Source organism: Silene latifolia, chromosome 7, assembly GCF_048544455.1.
Source record: "Silene latifolia isolate original U9 population chromosome 7, ASM4854445v1, whole genome shotgun sequence".
In the NCBI taxonomy this organism is placed as follows: Eukaryota; Viridiplantae; Streptophyta; class Magnoliopsida; order Caryophyllales; family Caryophyllaceae; genus Silene; species Silene latifolia.
The window spans coordinates 12191396-12212603 of NC_133532.1; the positions used below are offsets into that span (position 1 = coordinate 12191396).

At 37.0% G+C, this 21208-nt stretch overlaps 3 protein-coding genes across 4 annotated transcripts; all 3 read right to left on the reverse strand.

The window, feature by feature from the left end:
* Positions 1 to 1123: 1123 nt before the first annotated feature.
* LOC141591755 (protein STRUBBELIG-RECEPTOR FAMILY 5) lies at positions 1124 to 7788 on the reverse strand. 2 transcript variants are annotated; one of them, XM_074412200.1, is made up of 17 exons: positions 7703 to 7788; positions 6950 to 7082; positions 6785 to 6856; positions 6354 to 6419; positions 6145 to 6216; positions 5974 to 6045; positions 5652 to 5723; positions 5491 to 5556; positions 4259 to 4324; positions 3870 to 4147; positions 3449 to 3693; positions 3004 to 3275; positions 2674 to 2794; positions 2113 to 2249; positions 1877 to 2033; positions 1523 to 1712; positions 1124 to 1242 (listed from the first exon to the last, which is right to left on the reverse strand). In XM_074412200.1, the coding sequence occupies exons 2-16, from the start codon at positions 7063 to 7065 to the stop codon at positions 1641 to 1643; spliced, it is 1884 nt and encodes a 627-aa protein (XP_074268301.1). In that variant the 5' UTR covers positions 7066 to 7082; positions 7703 to 7788; the 3' UTR covers positions 1124 to 1242; positions 1523 to 1640. The 2 variants fall into 2 exon arrangements, with proteins under 2 accessions (XP_074268301.1, XP_074268300.1); XM_074412199.1 differs by having other exon boundaries at positions 7299 to 7722.
* Positions 7789 to 8389: 601 nt separating this feature from the next.
* On the reverse strand, positions 8390 to 14394 carry LOC141591756 (organic cation/carnitine transporter 7). The gene is made up of 6 exons (XM_074412201.1): positions 14095 to 14394; positions 12129 to 12397; positions 11661 to 11898; positions 10733 to 11264; positions 10437 to 10639; positions 8390 to 9042 (listed from the first exon to the last, which is right to left on the reverse strand). Exons 2-6 carry the CDS (start codon positions 12395 to 12397, stop codon positions 8794 to 8796), a joined length of 1491 nt encoding a protein of 496 aa, XP_074268302.1. The 5' UTR covers positions 14095 to 14394; the 3' UTR covers positions 8390 to 8793.
* Positions 14395 to 15661: 1267 nt separating this feature from the next.
* LOC141591757 (beta-amyrin 28-monooxygenase-like) lies at positions 15662 to 20980 on the reverse strand. The gene is made up of 4 exons (XM_074412203.1): positions 20541 to 20980; positions 19034 to 19542; positions 18014 to 18201; positions 15662 to 15973 (listed from the first exon to the last, which is right to left on the reverse strand). Exons 1-4 carry the CDS (start codon positions 20978 to 20980, stop codon positions 15662 to 15664), a joined length of 1449 nt encoding a protein of 482 aa, XP_074268304.1.
* Positions 20981 to 21208: the final 228 nt, after the last annotated feature.

Here is a 21208-nt window from a genome sequence, read left to right on the forward strand (position 1 = left end):
GTCCCCACAAGGCATTTAGAATAAGGTCTCTTAAACTTATTAGACGGCTCTGGTACATTATAACTAATACGGAGTATAACTCTAGAGAAATAGTTGTACTTCATAAAAGACTGTTATGACTGATACTACGTATAATAAATATACACATAAAACAGTTTCATAGAATCATACAAATCTAGAAATCAATTAGTTAGAGTGCATAAAGAGAAATTGATTGAGAGAGTCGGTTAAGGCCACATTTATTCGGGGGTATGGGGTAGTTTTGCGCTCGAGGGAAACGAGGGTTTGGAGAGACGGTGAACACTTCCAAAAGATAAGTGAAACGAACTATGATTCCAAACTTTAAACTATTGGCTACCACTTTCTTAAATATCCATACTTTGATTAGAATGTCAAATTTGTACAGTTCAGAGGTAGCTAGTATTACACTCGTCACGGTTATTTATTTACCTATTTTATTTTTGAGTCTTAATTAATTGTTTACTTTTCTATGTTAGAATGTTTTTAATGATAATTTGATCATGCACACTCAATTTAATGCGCTTATCATCAAATAATTGACCCTCTTTTTTTTCCTTGGTCTTTTTGTCAAAATCAAAGGTAAACAAATACCCGGAACAGAGAAAATAATATAATTTTACGAGCTTATAAAGTACTCCGTAAAAAGTTTATGAATTTTGTTATAAAATCTACCATTTATGTCATGCATTTTATAGGATCTATACCCTTAACATTACTTAAGATCTTTTTATTGAAAAGCCGAGTTTGATACTTGGATATACATATTTACACAGATATATTTTAGATCTGAATAATGAATTTTAAGATTGAATCAACTTTTAATGGTTCGAAATTCTTATGTTATCAACAGCTATTTTGGATATTCTGGACAATGACTTATCATTTTAATCATAAACCATTTACTTTTATGTTTTTTCAAGTGCACTTAATCATTAGTATTAGATTAGGAAAAAAGAAAAACAATTATACTGACGTAATAACATAGCAAGAGCGAATAAATTATTTACTATTTTTGAGTATGCAATATGTTGTGGAGTTATTTTACGAGTATAAAATTTATGTATCAATTAAAAAAAAAATATTTTCTCCAAAAAAAAAAAAATTATCAAAAAATGAATGGCTGATTTGGAATTTGAAAAGTCTCGTATTTGACTACATTAATTTAAGCTAATTAAAGGAAAAAAAAATGTAACAAGTTGCAAATAAAAATAAAGTTGAAAACTTTGTACAGGGGCGAAGCCAGGATTTAATTTCCGGGGTAGCAAAAAGAAAAAATTAAAAAGGAATATGCAAGTCATGGGATTCGAACCCAAGGCGCTAGGTTGGAAACCACAACCTTTACCATTGAACTACAATGTCTATTGTACACTTAATGAGATAACATTTACTTATCAGCTATTCAACAATATTTGGGGTAGCAAAAATCCGTCTTCTAAACCAATTTTTTAAAGTTTGGGGTAGCGACCGCCACCCCTTGCTACTAGGTGGCTTCGCCCCTGACTTTGTACACTAACTTAAAAAGCTACTGCTGGTCACAAAAGAATGGTACTGTGAAAAAAAAAAAACAATTATCTTAATCATCAATCCTAGATGGTTCGACTGTCGGAATCCTGCATCACCTATGCGCGCTGAATTAAGCGATGCAATGACTCCACCACGTCCGACATTGGTGGCCGGAACTCTGGCTCCACCTACATAGTTTGAAAATAGAATATAAACAATTAAATTAAATTTTTGTGTACATACACGACTAAACATTTTAAAACCGAGGAACTAAATTTTGGCCTTGATAATCATGGCCGAGGTATTTGGATCACAAACATGTAACCGAAAAAAAAAATCTGTAAGATGGTACCTGAACGCATTGGGCAATGATGTCAGCAAACCGTGAAATGGACTTAGGCGGGTAGAGTCCGCGCAGAGCAGGATCAACCATTCTTTCGAGAGAATCAATATCATGGAGTTGTGGTGTTGCCCATTGGACTAGATACTGCTCTGCCCTTGGCTTTGAACTGCACGCCAAAAAAAAAGTAAAATAACCACCCAATGACAGAAGACAAGAAGAAAGAAAATGATTTGCAAACGACAAACCTGTCGAAAGGCATCCGACCAGTGAGTAACTCGAGCATGACAACTCCGAAACTATAAATATCACTCTTATATGTATAAGCAGATCCTTTTGTGCATTCTGGAGCGCTATAACCAGCTGCAAGGTTTTCGGTTGCATCCTGGAGGAAGTATTGATCATTAATGGCAGTTAAAATGTCAAGGACCGAGGTACATAGTTCAGTGACGGAGCTATTCATGTTTTTAAGACAATACAGGACTGCAAGTTAGCTGATATATATCTGTGAGCCACAGCGACAAATGATGCTAACGGATTTTGAACCCAGGTCATGGATATTACCTCTCAACGACTTTATCAGCCCGAGCACAAAACAAAACAAACAACATGGGCTCCAACACCGCATCACAACCACTTTATAACAGTTTTGAAAATGACCACATCAACATTTTAAGGTCAGATCGGACACAGAGAGAGTTGAACACACTTTCAACAATGATTAAAACGAAATTATTCTCATCAACAGCCATGGGAAATCAAGTAATAGATGTTAGCATGAAAGAAGTCAACTATTTAAATCGTCTAACCTGGTAAAATAGAGCCAGACCACAATCAGATAGGCGAGGGTTTAACTCCATATCAAGTACAATGTTGGACGATTTGATACTCCTGTGAACCAGCGGAGGAGAACAGGTCTCGTGCAGGTATCTGTGGCGAAAAACATGTAGACAAATCAAAAACAAGTTCTTTTACAAGAGACATAATTCTTTTATGAGATAAAAAACATGCTCTGCCAGCCAAGATGCATTAAATATTTAAATGTTGGCAATTCACTTTCAGCAGAGTAGTAATTTTCTTTTTTAAAGTTTTATTTCAGTAAAAAAGTCGGGGAACAGCATGTCGAAAAAGTAACTCACTCAGCAGCTCGAGCAGTTCCTAGGGCAATTCTCACCCGAGTATTCCAAGTGAGAGGCTTGCTAAACTCGTCATGCAAGTGTAGGAACTCATGAAGTGAACCGTTTTTAAAATAATCGAAAACTAGCATGTTATGCCCTTGCTCCGAGCAATACCCTGAAAGGTCGACAATATTTGGATGGTAGATCTTGGAAATACTTGAAACAACCTCCGAAAACCTTTCAGATTGGCCACCTTGAAAGAAAGATGAATTGATTTTCTTCACAGCTAAAACCTGTTACACATATTAAAATGTTCAATATTATCATCTGTTTCAGAAATTTCAAGATTCGAGAGACGTTCTCGCTGCATTCAAATTATTTACACCACAACCAGAGCTAAAAGGATGTTTCCAAATTATAGAAATTATAGAAAATGTAAACAGAATAAAATAAGCAACAAAACTACCTTGCCATCATCAAATTTTGCCTTATAAACACGTCCTATAGATCCTTCCCCGAGTAATCGGCCAGTAGCAAAGTTACTAGTAGCACTCTGCAGATCAGCCAGAACATAAGGGGTGACTACAAAGGACACTCTTCTCCGAGGAGTTGTATTCTTTGCTGGGTCGCTTCCTTTGAACGACTTAAGGCGGGATGATAGCGAAGGTTTGAGACCAATTGGACCAGAAGATTCTAGAGCCTTTACATCAACTGGGCATGGCAAATCAAGTTTTTAAAGTCAGTCAGTCAGTCAGTCAACAGATTAGCACAAAAGAAGAAAATGGTCTAGAAGGCAGGGTTAAGGAAAGGGGTCTATGAAAACAGGTAAAAGCCACGGAAAAATACAACGTAGTTCATGAAAAGCTCAGTGAAAAACAAGGAATTACCTTTAATGCCCGTGTCAGCGTCATTACCCATGCCAAAGGAATTAAATGATTTGTGGTGACTACGATTCTCTTCTTCGTCTATCAAATTTGAGGAAAAAGAAGATCGCCTTTTTGAAACAATCGCAAGCAAAATTGCAAGTGCCAACAAAATCGCCATAACAATCACAGCGATCATCGGTCCACTTAGCTTGCCACTCGACACATGAGTAGACTTTATTTGGTCACTTGTTGTCATTCCAGGGGGTGCTGCCCCAGTAGACCAAGAATTTCCTTCAATGCTTCAGAATGGTTACTGTTTGTTACTATGACAAGCTCAAAAGTCTAATCACATTTCTACTATTCCATTGATTTAAGCAAGTGAACAAATCAAAGCTATATTAGACACTTACTTTATGCTTTTGACTGTCGTCAGCTCAATAGGAATCCAACCAGTAAATTCATTATCTGCCAAATTCCTGCACGCATTAATCGTCATATATCAGACAGGCAAGATACAGATTCTACAGTGCATTTTGTTTGATGTGAAAATGTTAGAAAAAGTATAAAATCGATCTTGGGACTTCAACTATCAAATTATGCTTTTGGTTGAGATGGTTTCTGGACATGATATCAGACTATCAGAGCCATGTGCGTAAAAGGTCAAGGGTTCAAATCTCACCGCCCCCCATTTCAAAAGTGAATATTAAGCACCAGGTATGCGGAGGCGTGCAGTTAGGGCTGCACATAAAGTAGACCGGACCGGTCAGTCTGGTCCGGTCTGGACCGAATACAATACGGTCGGGTCTCTGGGTCCATATAAATATTGTGACCGGTCTCCGGTCCGGTCGAAGCAAAAAAAATCACCTTAAATTACCTTTAAAAATGGAACCGGTCCGGTCCAAACCCGGAAAATACGGACCTAAAGGATTCCAATCCGGTCCGGTCCGGTCTCCGGGTTTGGAATATGGGGTTGTCCGGTCAGCGGGTCATTGCGGTCCGGTCCGGTTCTGGACCGGTGAACACCTTGCATCCACACTTCAAGCCCAACGGGCATTCGTGTGAGGGGGCGTGTGTTAGAGAAATATAAAAGCGATCTTGGGACTTCAACCATCAGCGAAAAGCTTAAGCTTTTGGTTGAGATGGTTTCTTGACAGAAAACTCGAGAAACAACATTATATAGGTGAAACCAACCAAATTATGTATGTATCAGTTAATCCTTAGTAATTATATGGCTAAAGGGTCGGTCTCACATGCAAGGCCACCTTAGAATATTGTCATTATTTCACCCTATACCCGCGACATAATCTATACTACCTACCATTTTTTTTGGGGAGACGACACCGGAAAACACATGTATCAGTGTATTTGTAAATGCTGTACTTATTTGTGAAAAAAAAAAGAGGTTTGAAGAGAGAAGATAGGCTACAACATGGAAAACCAATTCAAATTCAAATCTTAAGAAGTGCAGATTTGATGTATTTGCTACACATTTTTTAGGTTATGGCCGCATTGGTCGCAAGCTGTTACATTCAAGACATCCAATACCAATACTTTCACGACAGTTGCTGCAAAACGCGACTGACACTGCAATTTTACAAATACATGTGTTGTTACATATGATGTACAAGTAAAATAAACTTACAGATCATCAAGTTTTAGCCTGGCAAGAACCTTTATCTGGCCAGAAAACTGATTGCTTTGCAGATACCTGTGATGAGCCAAGGGTTAGCAACAGCAAATCCTGGGAACAAGGTATATTCACGCCATAACTTCACGAGGAGTGTTCAAGCATTAATTTCTTACAATGTGGAAAGGCTTGAAAGTGATCCAAAACTCTGAGGCAAACTGCCACTCAGTTTGTTTTCGGAGAGATCCCTGCACATGAAGACAGCAGTTTCAACAACGGTAGTTTGAGTGACCTAGGATGACACAGATTAAAGAAACAAGTAGACTAAGAGCCATTAATCCATCTGATAATGTTGCATAACCACCTGCGGTTGGCAGAATGGTAGTCTGAGACTCTGAGTGACCTAGGATGACACTAAGAGCCGGATCAATGTGAGAAGATATTGACCAGAAGGAGACACCAAAGAAATCGAAAAAAAAAACAGATAGAAGTGCTTACAGAAAATTAAGTTTCTGAAGTTGATTAAACATGTCGCTTAACTGCCCACTCAATTTGTTTTCACTAAGATCACTGCAATTCAAAGAAGTTAACAGCATCATGCAGTTTTAATCATTGCGGTAAGTAAAGCGGATTCCAATACGGACAGAATGAGCAGAAGCAAATTCTTACAGATCCTTCAGGCTACTCATTTGAGCTATAGAGTATGGAACGCCGCCAGTGAAGCTATTCTTTGAAAGATCCCTGATTAAACAACGCGAATTTCAAAATCATTAAATAATAGAATTAGGCTGGAGACATGCTAGATAATCTTGTGCATGCAATATTGCGAAGATATGACTCTCGATAAACATATATTCAGATGTTCATTACACACTTACAGGTGTTGCAAATTAGGTGGAAGTTGATAAGGTATGTCGCCTGAGATCTTGTTGTCGCTCACATCACTGTTCCACGGCAACTAAATACATTACTACGGGGGCAAAATATCGTCCCTTACAAAAAATTTCCATCTAATAACAGACAGATGTACAAACCAAGCCTCTCAGTTGGTTAAAACATGAAATAAAGTTCACGGGCCTCAAGTTCAAACGCTTGTGGCCGATCTGGCTTAAGATTACAGCTTTTTAAGTGAAACTGTGAAAGGATGTCACCCTGATAAATAGGGAGGCTAGTTTGGACGGTTTGCACGCTATCAAATAAAAACGGGGTTTATCCAGTGTGCACCAAAGGTAGCAGCTCCGGTTTGCACACAGAATTAATAAATAAAAGATAAAACAAAGCGATTAAGCACCACAGTAATTAAGCTCACAAGTATGTAACAGACTGAAGGCTTGCTAATTTGTAACCCAGTGATCCTGACAGTCCAAAATCAGATAATTTTCTGCAAGGTACATCACAATTCACAATCAAACACAAAATTTACGAACTTTAGGCTGCAAATTTGAGGAACTGTGACTAAGACATGGCACATTACATTTCAGTGACAGATGATCCAGAGCAGTCAATGCCTTTCCATCCATCGCCGCAAGGATCACCTCCACTTGATGACCAATCTTTCAACTTTTTGGGAGAGTTCAAGCTTGTGAACATCACATTTAGGGCCTCAACTGCCAATAATGGAGATAACCTCACAATTTAACATTTATAATAAAACAGCAAAAAACAGGCAAAACCCACATGAGAACCGTCTCATAGTGTGAGACGGTCTATCAATAAATGAGTGTTTTTATATATAAAAGGACCGTCTCACACTCTAACAAGGTCTCAAACAATAATTACTTGATCTCAGAATGATTAAAGAAAGAAGAACCCGGAAAAGTTACCATCTTTCTGATCAGTCTTGGAGTGAACAAGGGTAAGAATCCCAAGAAAGAAAGAACACAACCCTATAAAATTTGGGGACATTTCTGAAAACCCAATTCCCAAAATGACCAAATCATGTCATGGGATCAAGATCAGATCCCCCAACACACAAATTCACCAAAATCAACAACAAAAACAACACTAAACTTTCTGAAAATTGAAAGAGATGCAAAATAAACCAAAAATTCTGCAAATTGAAAGTAAAATCCAGAGAATGTAGAAATTTTCACTCTTTTTTTCCCGAGAAATTATTACTTTGTGTAGAATGATTTCTATTTTTGGGGTGTAGAAGAATCATTTGTACAGTTTTGAGATCAGTAATTCCAAATTTAGTATATATTGAAACAAGGTATGAATAACAGACCGTTGAGTTCGCCATGTCTCTCTCGTTTCAGTTAAGACTTCACTCCATAATCTTGTGTTTCCCGCCCACTTCTACTTTTGTTTCCCATTGGCTTAGGTGTATGGTAACGTGGTATACCGGGAGTACGTGAGAATTTTTCATTTTTTCGATAATGTTTTTATTTGTCGGATGTCTCATATAGTGGTGGTCGTGGATCCAGGGTTAGCAGGGGCGCTTGCTCCCCACTAAACGATGAAATACTCGAAAGTTTTTAGTTAAAATTTTTAAGTTTATTAGATCATTGAAGATTTTCTCCCTTTGTAATTGCAGAGTCGGCTTCTGTCACTAGTCTCATGATAACTCTATCGTGGGACTCGAGAATTTGTAAAAGTCCAACTTAGTGAAGCTCGGGGCAAAAAGTTTGATGCAAAAACATGTCCATTAATAATGTATCTCTAACCAAGTTGGCCGGTATGAATGGTAAGAACTAAGAACTCTCATCTCTTAAACAAGTGGTCAGGGGTTCGATTCCTGACTCTTACGAATGAAAAAGCCAAACTTGAGAGGGGTCAACCCATTAAATTACCTTCGGTACTCCAAAGGAGACTGCCCCAACTGTCGGTACTCCTGGTCAACACACACAAAAAAAAAAAAAAAAAAAAAATGTATCCCTCACATTCAATAGATTCTTAACATTTAAAAAAAACGTAAATATTAGTTCACAAATCACAGCTATATGCATCAACCCCATCTGAAAACTGTAGGACATTGAATTGGTAAATAGATGTACAACAAAAAATACATCTTCTGTAAGTTGATCAGGTAATTACAACAAAATTACAAGATCCCTCCTCCTCAAATGCTGTCCTCTATACAGATGGTTTTTTCTACAGTATCTCTGAATTCTAAAAGCAATCTCGGACTGATAATCTACAATACAATCCTAGCTAGCTTCGACTGTGTCGAGGAAACTAAATGCAGGTTTCACATCTGCATCTATAGATGTGAACTTCAGTTGATGATCCAGTTCTGACAAAAAACCGCCTGACAAAAAACTTTTTGGGGGCAATTATAACTTAGACCATGAACTGTCTGAAGATTGTTGATGAAGCTCAGGTTAATTCAACGTTCTGATCAAAGTCAGACACATCATCCTTTAACTCACAGCCTGAGGTTTCAAACGGGAAAAGCACAACACAAACTCCGGAAATGAAGATAATTGCCTCGAAAAGAAGAATGGCTGCAGTTATGTGACAGTTATGAACCAGACTAACCGCCACAAGAGGGCATACCATTCCTCCAATTCTTCCCATAGAGCTTGCCACTCCTACTCCTGTTGCCCGAACAGCTGTTGGGTAGATCTGCCGAAATTCAAACAAGGACTTCAGACGTATCATAACTGACCAGTAACTGAACTGACCTGAGAGCTCATTTGAAATGACCCGAAGCTTTCAATAACATTTTTTAAATTAAATGTAACCATAATTCAAAGGTGGGTTATATGACTAACCAGCATCTTTCGGTTCCTTAATTAAAGGCAACAAGCATGAAATAAGAAAAACAGCGCTTAATTTAGATGAGGGACAGTTCAACAACGACAACAACAACAACAACAACAACAACAACAGAGCCTTAATCCCAAAATGATTTGGGGTCGGCTGACATGAATCATCCTTTAGAACCGTCCATGGATGAACGCACACCTCCAAATGCGAAAAAAATTGAAAAGAAAAATTGAAAAACAAAAGGGGAGTGAAACATAATACAAAAGTCAAGTAAACTTATAGGTTTTAAAATCGAAATCTGGATTTCTTTTATAAAAACTTAGAATTTAAATCGAGAATAAAGATTAAAACGATTTTGAAAACGAAGTAAAACTTAAGGGTCCGGAATACCTTAAAAGTGAACCAAGTATTAATATATAAGAAAGTTGTTGGTAAAAAGGTGTAATAAATCCGAAAAGAACAAATAAATTTTTAAAAATTAAATAAAAACATTAAATATTTCAAATAATCAAATACTAAAAGTCCACATGTATCGTTGCCCTCCATTGTGCCCTCTCCGTCACCATTCTTAAAATTCTTAAAATCGTTAGGTTGCTAGCAGCACACTTGGTCTCTAACTAGTGTAGTTCCCGTGAAAATGCACGGTTTTTTTAGGTAAGGATGATGTTAGAGTTTGTTACAATTAAAATAGGGTAATTTAACTCCTTAAATTTAATGATAAAATATACTATTGGTGGTGTTTCATTTTAAAAACTGGAAAATACAACGAATAAGAACTGAAAAATACAATGGGAAGAATCGCAAGGAAATGATTTTAGGCAAAATAATAGATTATAAATTAATTTTAAACAAATAAATTTCTGAGTGAGAACTTAAAGAGTTTCTACTAATATCCGAGGATACTTATTACTCCGTAGTAAATAATTAAATCTTAAGAAGAATTTATTTATTTATGGCATATAAATAAAAAGATAATGATGAAATCAATTAATGTTGAGTGGGGGCCACTAATAGATAGTGAATATTTAGGTGGGAAATTTGAGCGGGAAAATTTATAGTTTTGTTAATCTTTTGGTATATAGGGGATTCACTACCATGAGAGATGACTAAGACCATGCAGATGGTATTTACCTTGCTAGTAGCACAATCAGTAGCTTAATTTACATGGTTCTCAGAACATGCAGATGACTGTTTGAAAAAAAGATAAAAGCTTTTTCCATATTTGGTAGATAGTGAGCTCTTAAACATACCTCTGGCGCATATATGTACACGATCGTGAATGTTGCTGTGATGCATATACGTGCTCCAAACAAAAGAGGTGTTACTAAGACCTGAGAACGCGTGAAGGCCAAAGGCAGTAGTATCAGGCAGCAGATGAAGAACAACAATGACATTGTACCCTTGCGACCGACTTTATCCACCATAGCGGCCGATATAAGCAGCCCGGGAAACTCTGGAGAAAATGAAAAGAGCTGGCATTTAATTTTCATCAAGGTCTAACATCATCACTCTCAGTACTAATCTGAAGCAAGTTCAGATGCCATACCTGCAAAACTAGCTATGAAAACATCTCTGTAGCTTACATCAGCAGTTTTTACGGACCCCGCCTGAGCATGACCTGGACTACACCTATTTTCTCGATTGCTCAATTCAGTCGTCAAGAGCACTAGGCCATAATACGAAAAGGCATTTCCAATGAACACTACCCATAAAAGCAGGGTTGATTTCAGTAGTTTGGGTGAAAGAAGCGTAAGAACTGATGCGCTTTTTTGTACTTTGGAGTTCATGTTGTTAGGAATTCCAGTGTCGTCTTTGGTTGGTGAGAGCAAATGTGCATCTTCTGATAGAGGATTAGTTACTTCAGTCACCTGATGATCTGAGACAAATGTACCAGAAGGGAGTTTAGCTTTGTTCATTTTCGCTATCCATTCCAAAATTTGAAGTGCCTCATCTGGTTTGCCTCTCATGCACAAATATCTTGGTGATTCTGGTGCCTTGTAATAAAATATAAGAAGAAAAGCCGAGGGGACGGCAGAAAATGCTAGTAACCACCTCCAACCCAATAAAGGCATAACAATCTGCAAGAAGTAAGCAAATATCATCAGTTTATCGCCAACAAAGCAATATCAGTACTTCCACAATACACACAGCAAGTAAGGGTTTTACAATTAGGAAATTAAGATTTGCTCGAGCTAGTAATTATTTCATAGAGAAAATTCAAGAAAACACAAAGCAGGGCGTTTATCATCTAATGTGAAGAATCAAGTTATAAATGTTTTCTTTCGGATTTCGAAGCCTGAGGGTAATCATCTTTGGTGTAATGTTGACATATTATTACAGACTTACAGTCACTCTACATTCAAGAAAGTTTGAGTGAAAGAAAAACGATCTAACTTGAGTGCTCAAGGGTACCATTTCGGCTTTGGATTATAATGAAATCAAACAAAATAGCTTTGGATTAGGATGGAACATACCCAAGCTAGTGAAGCTTCCAAAATCGTCCCAATAGTCCAAAATGCTGAAAAAACCGACATCCAGGTGCCTCTTCTAGGAGCAGGAATAAATTCTAAGAACCAGGATGACAGTACAGGCCCTCCTCCCAAACCAACTCCAACAAAAAAACGAAATAAAATCAATACCGCATAGTTTGGAGCAAGAGCGCTACAAAATCCAGCCCCTGAGGTAACTGCTGCAGTTACTAAGAATCCTCTCCTGCAAGAGTATGATAAATGTAACAATGAAACCATGTATAGCGCCAAGGAGGTAAAAATTATACTACATATTATGGTCTCTACGTGACACATTAACAAAACATAGCCTCTAGAACAAGGCAATAATGATGACGATTTGACGAAAACGCGAGAAGTAAAGCAACAAGCTATTGTATTAATCAATACAAGAGAGCAAACAAATAAAAAAGAGAATAAAGAATAAGGATTTACTTCCGCCCAAAATTATCTGAAACAATGCCCCATGAGTATGCTCCGATAAGCATGCCAGCGAATACAATGCTTGTTATCATGCTTTCTTTATTTGCAGAAAGGCCCCATTCAGCCTGAACAGCTGGTCCAACAAAAGATAGGAGCATCATCTCCATTGCTTCTGAAATCCATCCCATTCCGGCATAAGCAAGAAGAAGAAGTTGAAATTTCCCGAACCCCATGGCAATGAGGGCATCGTCAACCGTGTACTTTTGTGTATCATCTCCCATCTACAAAAAAACAAATGGACATAGTGTTTACTGTAGTTAACTGGTTCATGTAAAATCCTAATTCTGGGAATGGGTCTCTCTAGGTAATCAAATAATGAAATACTTAGAAATGTGTGATACAAATTAATATTGCTGAGATCCACATTCCAAAATTGTAATTTGTTCATAATATCCGCTCTTCAAGTAAATTCGCTGTTTAACTGCCCAATATGGCATGCCCACTACTGATACGCATCAAAAAACGATAAAGCCCTAACATCAACTGTCTTGAGGCAGCGTGATCATAAATACGGAAGACGGAAAGTCGGAAACTGAATAATTCTATGCTACTCAATGTAAAGACATAATCTGTCGCACTCTGAAGGTTATCAAACAGTCACAATCGACTAGTGAAGCTAACCCCCACCCCCCTCCCCGCCCGTAGTAAAAGATAGTCTTCCCTGATTTGGTCACTCATTTTAAGGTGCAAATGCTTCACTGAACATAGGGCAATACTTCTCTATGATTTCTATAATCTACCTATCTACAATCCCTTTAGCCTTGTTCGGCATGGTTAGCATCTATCACTTGTGCCAACTTTGATACTAAATTTTAAGCCTTTCCTACGACATGCTTGATAATTTCGAATTGCCATCATCCACAGCAGAAATTAGAGACTCGGCAGTGGAGTATGGACGCCCTAAATCAGTATTACCAACAAACCGAAAAGGAATTTTACCTTTTCTCCAACCAATATAATCCACTAGACAATAATAGAGACTAGGGATGAGACCATGGTTACCGAATTCGCTCTATGACCTACGAATCGCGAATTGTTAAAAGCGAATTCTATCATGTTGCTTACTGAAAATACATATAACACACATTCTATAAGAGCGAATCGCGAATTGGTAAGGACGTAATCATAGTGAATTCGGTAACCATGGATGAGACTGATAGCAACTGAAACCATATCAACTTGAAGGAAAATAAGAATCTATTTTTTTTTGGATCTGAATCGATGATCCAAACGAATCTAGATTGGTTTTGGATAATTTTGAGATAAATCTAAAACCGATTCATTGCCATGTCTACTAGCGACCCTTAATAACTGCCCGACCATTGACAAATAAAGCACTATCAACGTCACTACACTCATAGTATATCACCAGAGTTGGCAATCCTCAAGGTCAATCAAAAATTTCCCATCAAACAAAAAGCACCCTTCTTGATTCAACCACCAGATAATCACAATATTACAACTTATAAGCGCCTAAAACCGCTATCTTCGAGCTTTCAAAAAAAAAAAAAGTGCTATCTACGTCGAGCTAACCCTTCTCCAACCACAACAACCAGTGCCATGCCACATTTAGCATACCTTGGCAGAATCTTATGAAATCCAGCTGCTTACTAAACCTAATTGCATTAAACCCTAAATTTCATATTGATAAACTAAATTTCTTCCAAATTTTAATTCTTTTTCTCAAATCAAACTCCCACATTATTGGAACAATATCATCATTCATAACAATTAATTCTTGGCATCTAAATTCCAATAACATTTCATCAAAATCAAACTAAAGTTCAATGACCAACATTTGAAGTTCAAATCTTGCATCAATTAGGTAAAAAGCAAGGTAATAATACACAAATATAATGCATAAAAGTTCAAATCTTGCATCAATTATAATAACAATAACAAAGAGTACATAACAAACCTTGATTTAATTGTTGAAATTAATGCTACAAAAGATAATTAGATCAAAGGGAGATGATGTGGGTTCAAAAAAGTCAAAAACTTGGCATCAAAGTTTGCATCTTGGAGCATTAATGGTGGGATTTTTATTGTTTCCGATCAATTTTTTTGTGGGTTCGTAAAAAATTGGATTAATTGTAGATTGTAGCTCAAGAATGCTTGAATTGAAGATTAATTTGCAGCGGATTTGACGTTAATTAAGACATAGTTTGACTTTTCTTGATTATTTTTTTCAATTTGGGTCTATTGGCTTTCATGGCCAAATTCCGCACCGGTCTACCGAATGAATTAGAAAATTCAATAAAAGGAAGGCCTGTTGTTTTGGGAGAAATGGAGCTACAGTGAATAGAATCAAGTTTTGATGGGTTAAATTACATTTACAAAAGCAACCCGATTCGATTGACCCAATTTAAAAAGGCTTATCCAAGATTCAAAATTAGCCTAAACCACATCACCCCAATATAAATCAAAATCCGAATTGACCCGACCCGATCTGAACATGACCCGACCTTTCTTGACTCGTAGTTGACCCGACCTGAAAATGATCCGATTCGAAACCACCCAACCCGAAAATTACCTGACAAAACATAACTCTAAGTGAACCGAAAAGGATTGAAATGACTTTTTATCTGTTATTCATTGAACTGAAAACGACCCGACCCGAAATAACCCGAGCCGCTTGACCCGAAACAGACCCGACCAACAAACCGAAACTGACTCGAAACTGACTCGAAACGACCCGACCCAAATTAACCCGAAATCATTGAAATACCCGAACTGACCCGACCGGAATCCGGCTCGATTGAGCCGTTTGCTAGGTCTAGATTAAAGTGAATTAAACTGAATTGAAAGATGCTTTATATAGGTGGTAATCGGGTCAGGTTTGGGTCGTGTCAAGGTTCTTGTCAGATCGGGTTGAGTTGGGTTCGCGTCGGGTCATTTAGGACCAAAAGGTTTATCGGGTCGAGTCGGGTTTGGGTCGGTCATTATTGGGTCCGTTTACTTTATCGCATTACTTCAATTTTTGGCCATTTAACCATTATTTGGTTTAGTTACTTCATTATTAAGTCAAATGTATCAATATAAACATTAAACCACTCTCATTTTGATTAATATTAAGCATAATAGTTATCGGGTCACCAATTTAATCGTGTCAAAATCGGGCCAGGTCTAGTTTAGGTTCTGGTCATTGATTATCGGGTCGTGTCGGGTCACGGATCGTCATCGAGCCGGGTCGGCTCAGTTTCAGACCGCCAAATTCCCAGGTTCTATCGGGTCAAATTTGCGCGGGTTCAGGTCGGGTCAGACTTGCCAGCTTTAGTTGCTGAAATGAATATAGCTTAAATAAGTTGAGCTGAGCTGAGCTGAAATGAAATGAACTAAAGTGACCATAATAAGAGTTGAAATTAAGTTGGAAAGAATATACCCAACTCACAAGCAATTATAACAAACAACAAACGAAATAAAACAAAATTAACATTACACTCAATAGTCAATACAACTTAATCGTGTTATAAACGCGTGATTAATTAAGACTTTAGTGGGAGAGGATGGGGATAGAGGCGAACAGGGAGGCCTTTAGTAGGGTACGGCATGGGATTAACGATTATACCCTCCTCCGGAATTACTTTCTCCCATTTAAACCTCTTTACAACATTGTGCATGAACACCAATATTTCTAGCTTTGCATACTCTTTTCCCGGGCACATTCTTGGCCCTCCGCCAAATGGCACGTACGTGAATGGAGCTGGACCGCTCCCCTCAAATCTCGTCGGATCGAATTTCTCAGGTTCCTGGAAGCATTTTGGATCCCTGTGAGTTGAGTGTCCATTCCAGTATAACTGCAACGTTGACTTCCGTTTTCAATATTCTCAAAATTATGTAAGAAATTCAGTAAATGCATACTCTTACATAAACATATTTCATTATGAATATAATAATATAGGTTTCTAATAAGAAAAAATTAAAAAGTTTTTTCCGCAAAATTAGAGCTTACAAAAAAAAAGCAAAATTGACCCATGATAAAATAAAAAGTAAGGTTTCTCTACCATATAACTATGTGTTTTTTTATATTTAACCTAGCTACCCTACTTTTTTCTATTAAAAGATAGTAACCCTACTTTTCAATAAACATATCTGGTAACTCTTTACTCTATTACTACTTATTACTAAGTGTGGTGCCCGACCTGCCAGTCCGCCTCTTTTTACGATTTAAATTTAAATTTTATTTTGTATGACATAGAATTGTGTTAGACTTGCTTAACACATACTCCCTCCAATTTCCTTTTATCTTCTCCTTTCTTTTGGGCACAAAAATTAAGAAAGGGGAAGAAAGAAGGAATAAAGTAGAATAAAGTATTGTAAGTTGTGAAGTTTATAAGGGAGAGAAAATAATAAAGAATGAATAATGAATAAAGAATAGATATGTAAGATTATTATTTTATGATATATCTTGAAATTATTATGATATGTAAGATTTATCAACAAATTATGAGACGCATTCACTTCTCTCGCTGATAATTATTACTTTCACAACATACCCTGTTAATATTTACGTTCACTAGTCCTCCAGTTACAGTTGTTTCTTGAACTACTCCCGCTATTTTTATGATTAATATTTTTTATATTTGAATAAATAAAATACTTTGTTAATTTTATCAAACCCATATATTTAAATAAACTAATATATCCTTAAATAGATTTTTTAGCTAACTTTTTATAATTTCTTCATCGTTTAAACTGACACTTTCATTACATTATTGTGAATACTATTACTTTCACTACTCCCATCGTCTTTATTTTTCTGTCGTTTATACTATTACTTTTATTACATTTGTTGCGAGTACTATTACTTTCACTACTTCTATCTTAATAATGTTAATTTTACTTTCATTATTAACAAAGTTACTTTTGTTACTTACACAATTTTGTTAGGCATATATATTATAAGAACCCGACTCACCATCGTCGTAACAGAACCCCAATAAGATGAGATGTGTACCTTTGACCCATTATTTGTCATCACTTAAGCCCAAAAGCACAAGGCCTTGTTACTAAGTGGTCGGTGGAATGAACTGGAATCTCTTATAAACATAATATAAGCTCCTAATTTTTCCGATGTTGGACAAATTTCCTCCCAAACTCTTGGGGTGTTACAAACTCCCCACTTAAAGAACACAACGTTCTCGTTGTGCCTCATCAGTTATAACATGATAAGTGGACCAAATTGGGCGTGAGAGGTCAAATTGCTTATCAAAGTCATTCATAAAATAGAAAGGTAAATAATTGGCTAAGACACTCCAAAATAGGTAAACAAATAGACCAGCTAGTCTTGCTTGTGAACAAGCTTGTGACCTCTCACAAAAAGGGAGAGGGGATAAGGTGGGGCACCTCCCCCATGTGCTTCCCACTCACCTCTCAATGGGCATTTTGTGAGAGGAAACGATATTCGTCACAAGCTTGTGACGGATATCGCTCGTCTTCAATGGGATTTTGTGAATAGACATAGGGAATATAAGATTACTCCCGCTGTCCTTATCATTTGTTTGCCTATTCCATTTTGGGATGTTTCAGTCATTTGTTTGTCTTTATATTTTAGTAATGCCTTTAACGGTCAATTGAATCTTTCATACTCAATTTGTCCACAAGTCATGTAATAACCGATTCTTCCTCTTTTCTTGATCTTTGTGCCAAAATAAAAGCTAAACAAATAACTGAAACGTAGGAACTATTTTGTGTTTATCAATCAACGAGAATTTGTGTTTATCAATTCTCATTGAAGACGGGCATTACCCTTCACAAGCTTGTGATGGATAGTGCCCGTCTTCAATGAGAATTTGTGTTTATAGAAAACCTTAAAAAAGGAGAGCAAATAGTAGTACCTTCCAGCCCTTAGGAATTTGGAAACCAGCAAAGGTGAAATCGCACAAGGCTTCCCTAAAAGATCCTTGAATAGGGGGTGTCAAACGCATCACCTCACATGCCACATTCCACGAGTACTTCATTTTCTGTACGTCCTCCCAGTTTAGATACTCTCCTTCTGCTTTTGACTTTGCTATCTCCATTTGCTCTGTGTTCAATTTAACCCCCACTTGTAAACTTAAGTTTTCCGTTTGTTGTAACTTACAACAACGGTTCTAAACTTCTAATCAAGACTGATTCTCTTCATATAAGCTTGATTTAACTTAATTCAATATAATTGTTGTTGTTGTTGTGGTTATAAATGGAATTTGTAATGTGGTCTTGTTTTCCTTTTTTATAACAAAATCTACCATGGCTCTAAAGTCAACTCTAAGAGAGCACCTTAGGGCTTAACTCACAACTTGACAAGAAAAAAATATTGATTTTTAGGTTGACCATTTTGTGTAAATAGTCTGAGATAACAAAAAAAAAGGAATAATTAGTGTTATTGTAGACGGCCAAACGGGCATATCCGTTTAAAGATGTAGACGGCTCAAATATGTCACTACTTCCATAATAGCACAACCTCCACCATCCCACTTATGGTTTATCTTATTATAAAAGTTGTGACATATTTGACCCGTCTACAACTTTAGACGAATAGTGTCTGTCTAAAGGGAGATTTTGTGAAAAAGGAATTCGTTTGTGACTCGTAAGAAATAAACTTATAAACCGATTTTAAAACTGGAGTCTCATAATCGGTTTTATACTTTAGCACGTCCCCTCACACGAATACCGTTTCGGCCTCCTCATACCTAGCATCTCTTGGTCACACTGGCTCTAATAACATATCAAGAAAACATTTCAACTTAAAATTTAACCTGATGGTTGGAGACATGGATTCATATAATCGGTTTTATATTCTAAGAAAACAAACTTATAAACCGATTTCAAAACTGGAAGAAGACTAAGGGAAAGGATTAGGTAAATAGTAAAAATACCTTTATAAACAGCGTCATAGATATGAGGGAGTTCAGCAAGAACCTTAACAATGAAAGTACAAGCAGCACTAGCAGTATCATGTCCACCAATAAGTAATCCCAATATTTTATCAGCAATAGCTAACTCATTCATAAACTGTCCATCTTCATCCTGAGTTAACATATGTGACAATATATCTTGTGTACGAGACGCCTTATTATCCGCCAAATCCAACTTCCTTTGCTTTATAATTGCCATCAACTCCCGTCTCACCACGTTTGACGCTTTGATCCCTCGATTAAATGGGGTTCCCGGGAGATCGATCGGGATGGACATGATGCCCGCCCCGATGTATTTGAGGGATTCCTCGAACTTGGCTAGGTGTACTTGGTCCTCTATGCTTAGGAATAGACGGCATGCTATCAAAAATGTGTAATGTGTTGCTAGTGGGCATACTTCTACTATGTCTTTTCCTTCCCATCCGTCTTCCATGTGTTGGATTGCAATCTGGTCCATTATATCTATGTACCTATTAGACATGCAAAATTTGACTCGACTGAGTTAATGTCTTTTTTTTTTTCATTAAAACAAAGTACATATCATTACTTCATCATCCTAATTGTATATTTATTTACCTTTGATTAAAATTTTCCACAATAAATATAAAAAGTAAATAAATTATTCAGAGAGAAAGAGTATAAAAGTATAAGATTAGAACAAATTAGAGAGACATGCCAACGACACAATCATACAATAAACTTATAAACCAATACCATGACTTATATATACTCCCTCGGTCTCAGTCATTTCTTTATCTTTACAGTTTTGGTATAAAGATCAAGGAAAGCGTATAAGATTAATTATTTGATGATAAGTTAACCAAAATGACTAAGGCACCCAAAAAAAAAAAAAGGAAACAAATGACTAAAGGAGGAACTACACCTCAATTATTGAGTTTTTTTTTTCGTAAATGGTGTGCAACGAAAATTATCAAAATGGGGTAAGGATATGGATGGCGTCAATAGAAATGGACTAAATGACTTTACTTTTATAACTAGTAGATTTTATTTCTTAAGAATCGAGTAATAGGTCGCGGAGGAGAGAGCGACTTAAACCAAAGTCACTCGGTCACTAAGCGACTTATTCCATTGCACAGTTTCATGCATACTTATTCTAGCATGTATTTGACTTTATTTTTGAATGAGCCTCAGGCCATTTTAGCATGTATTTGACTTTATTTTTGAAAAAAAAAAGCTGCTAATTATAGTTATCATTAAATGAGATGCATAAGTTAATAAAGTTATCGCATATACCTTATAACGGTTAATATACAAGGCCAACTAAAGCAAGAAACTATGGAAAATGAAAGGGCGCCACCCGGTGACACCCAATTTGGGCGCCACCCTCTCACATGGGGTGAGTGGGGACCCCTTCAATTAAAAAGGGTTGTGAGAGGGTGGCACCCAATTTGGGCGTCACCGGGTGGCGCCCTATCACTATCCAAGAAACTATACACCATATATATACCTTTGTATTGCGTGAATATGTAAGAATGTAGGGGTGAGTTTCCTCACTTGCTTGGCTTGTTCCTTAGGGTCAGTTCGAGAGGCAGAAGGGAAGATTTTTTTAACTGACCTTGGCCAATAAGCCTCTACTAATCTGTTCTCGTTGGAGAACAAAAACTTGTTAGATGCCGCGCCACACATTACCGCCACCTTTTCTCCTAAGATGGATGTCTTGAAAACTTGGCTAGGTTCATATTTAGACAACCTACTAAATATGAACTTTTCCGGGTGGCCTTTCAACCCGGCCGATAAAAAGTCAAAGGACTCGCCTATCAAAGGCAATCCCATCTTGCCCGGGGGTAGTGTATAACCCCGAGACGAGTGGTGGTTGTGGAAGAGGTAAAGGGATATTATAGTTAGGGAGATGAAGAAGATCATTCCACAAAGGAATAATAGCTCCATGCTTTAGTTTTGTTATTTTGATTAGGGACTTGGGGGTTTCTATTTATATCTTTCATCTATTACCTTAGGAAAATGACGCATTGTTATTGTATAACTCGTTACTCATGCATTCAATATTAACTAGTTTTGGTGCCCGATTATGCCTGACTACCTCTATTTATCATTTAAATTTTAACTTTTATGAAATAAAACTACATTAGAACTTGTATAACTCATGCATTTTACCAT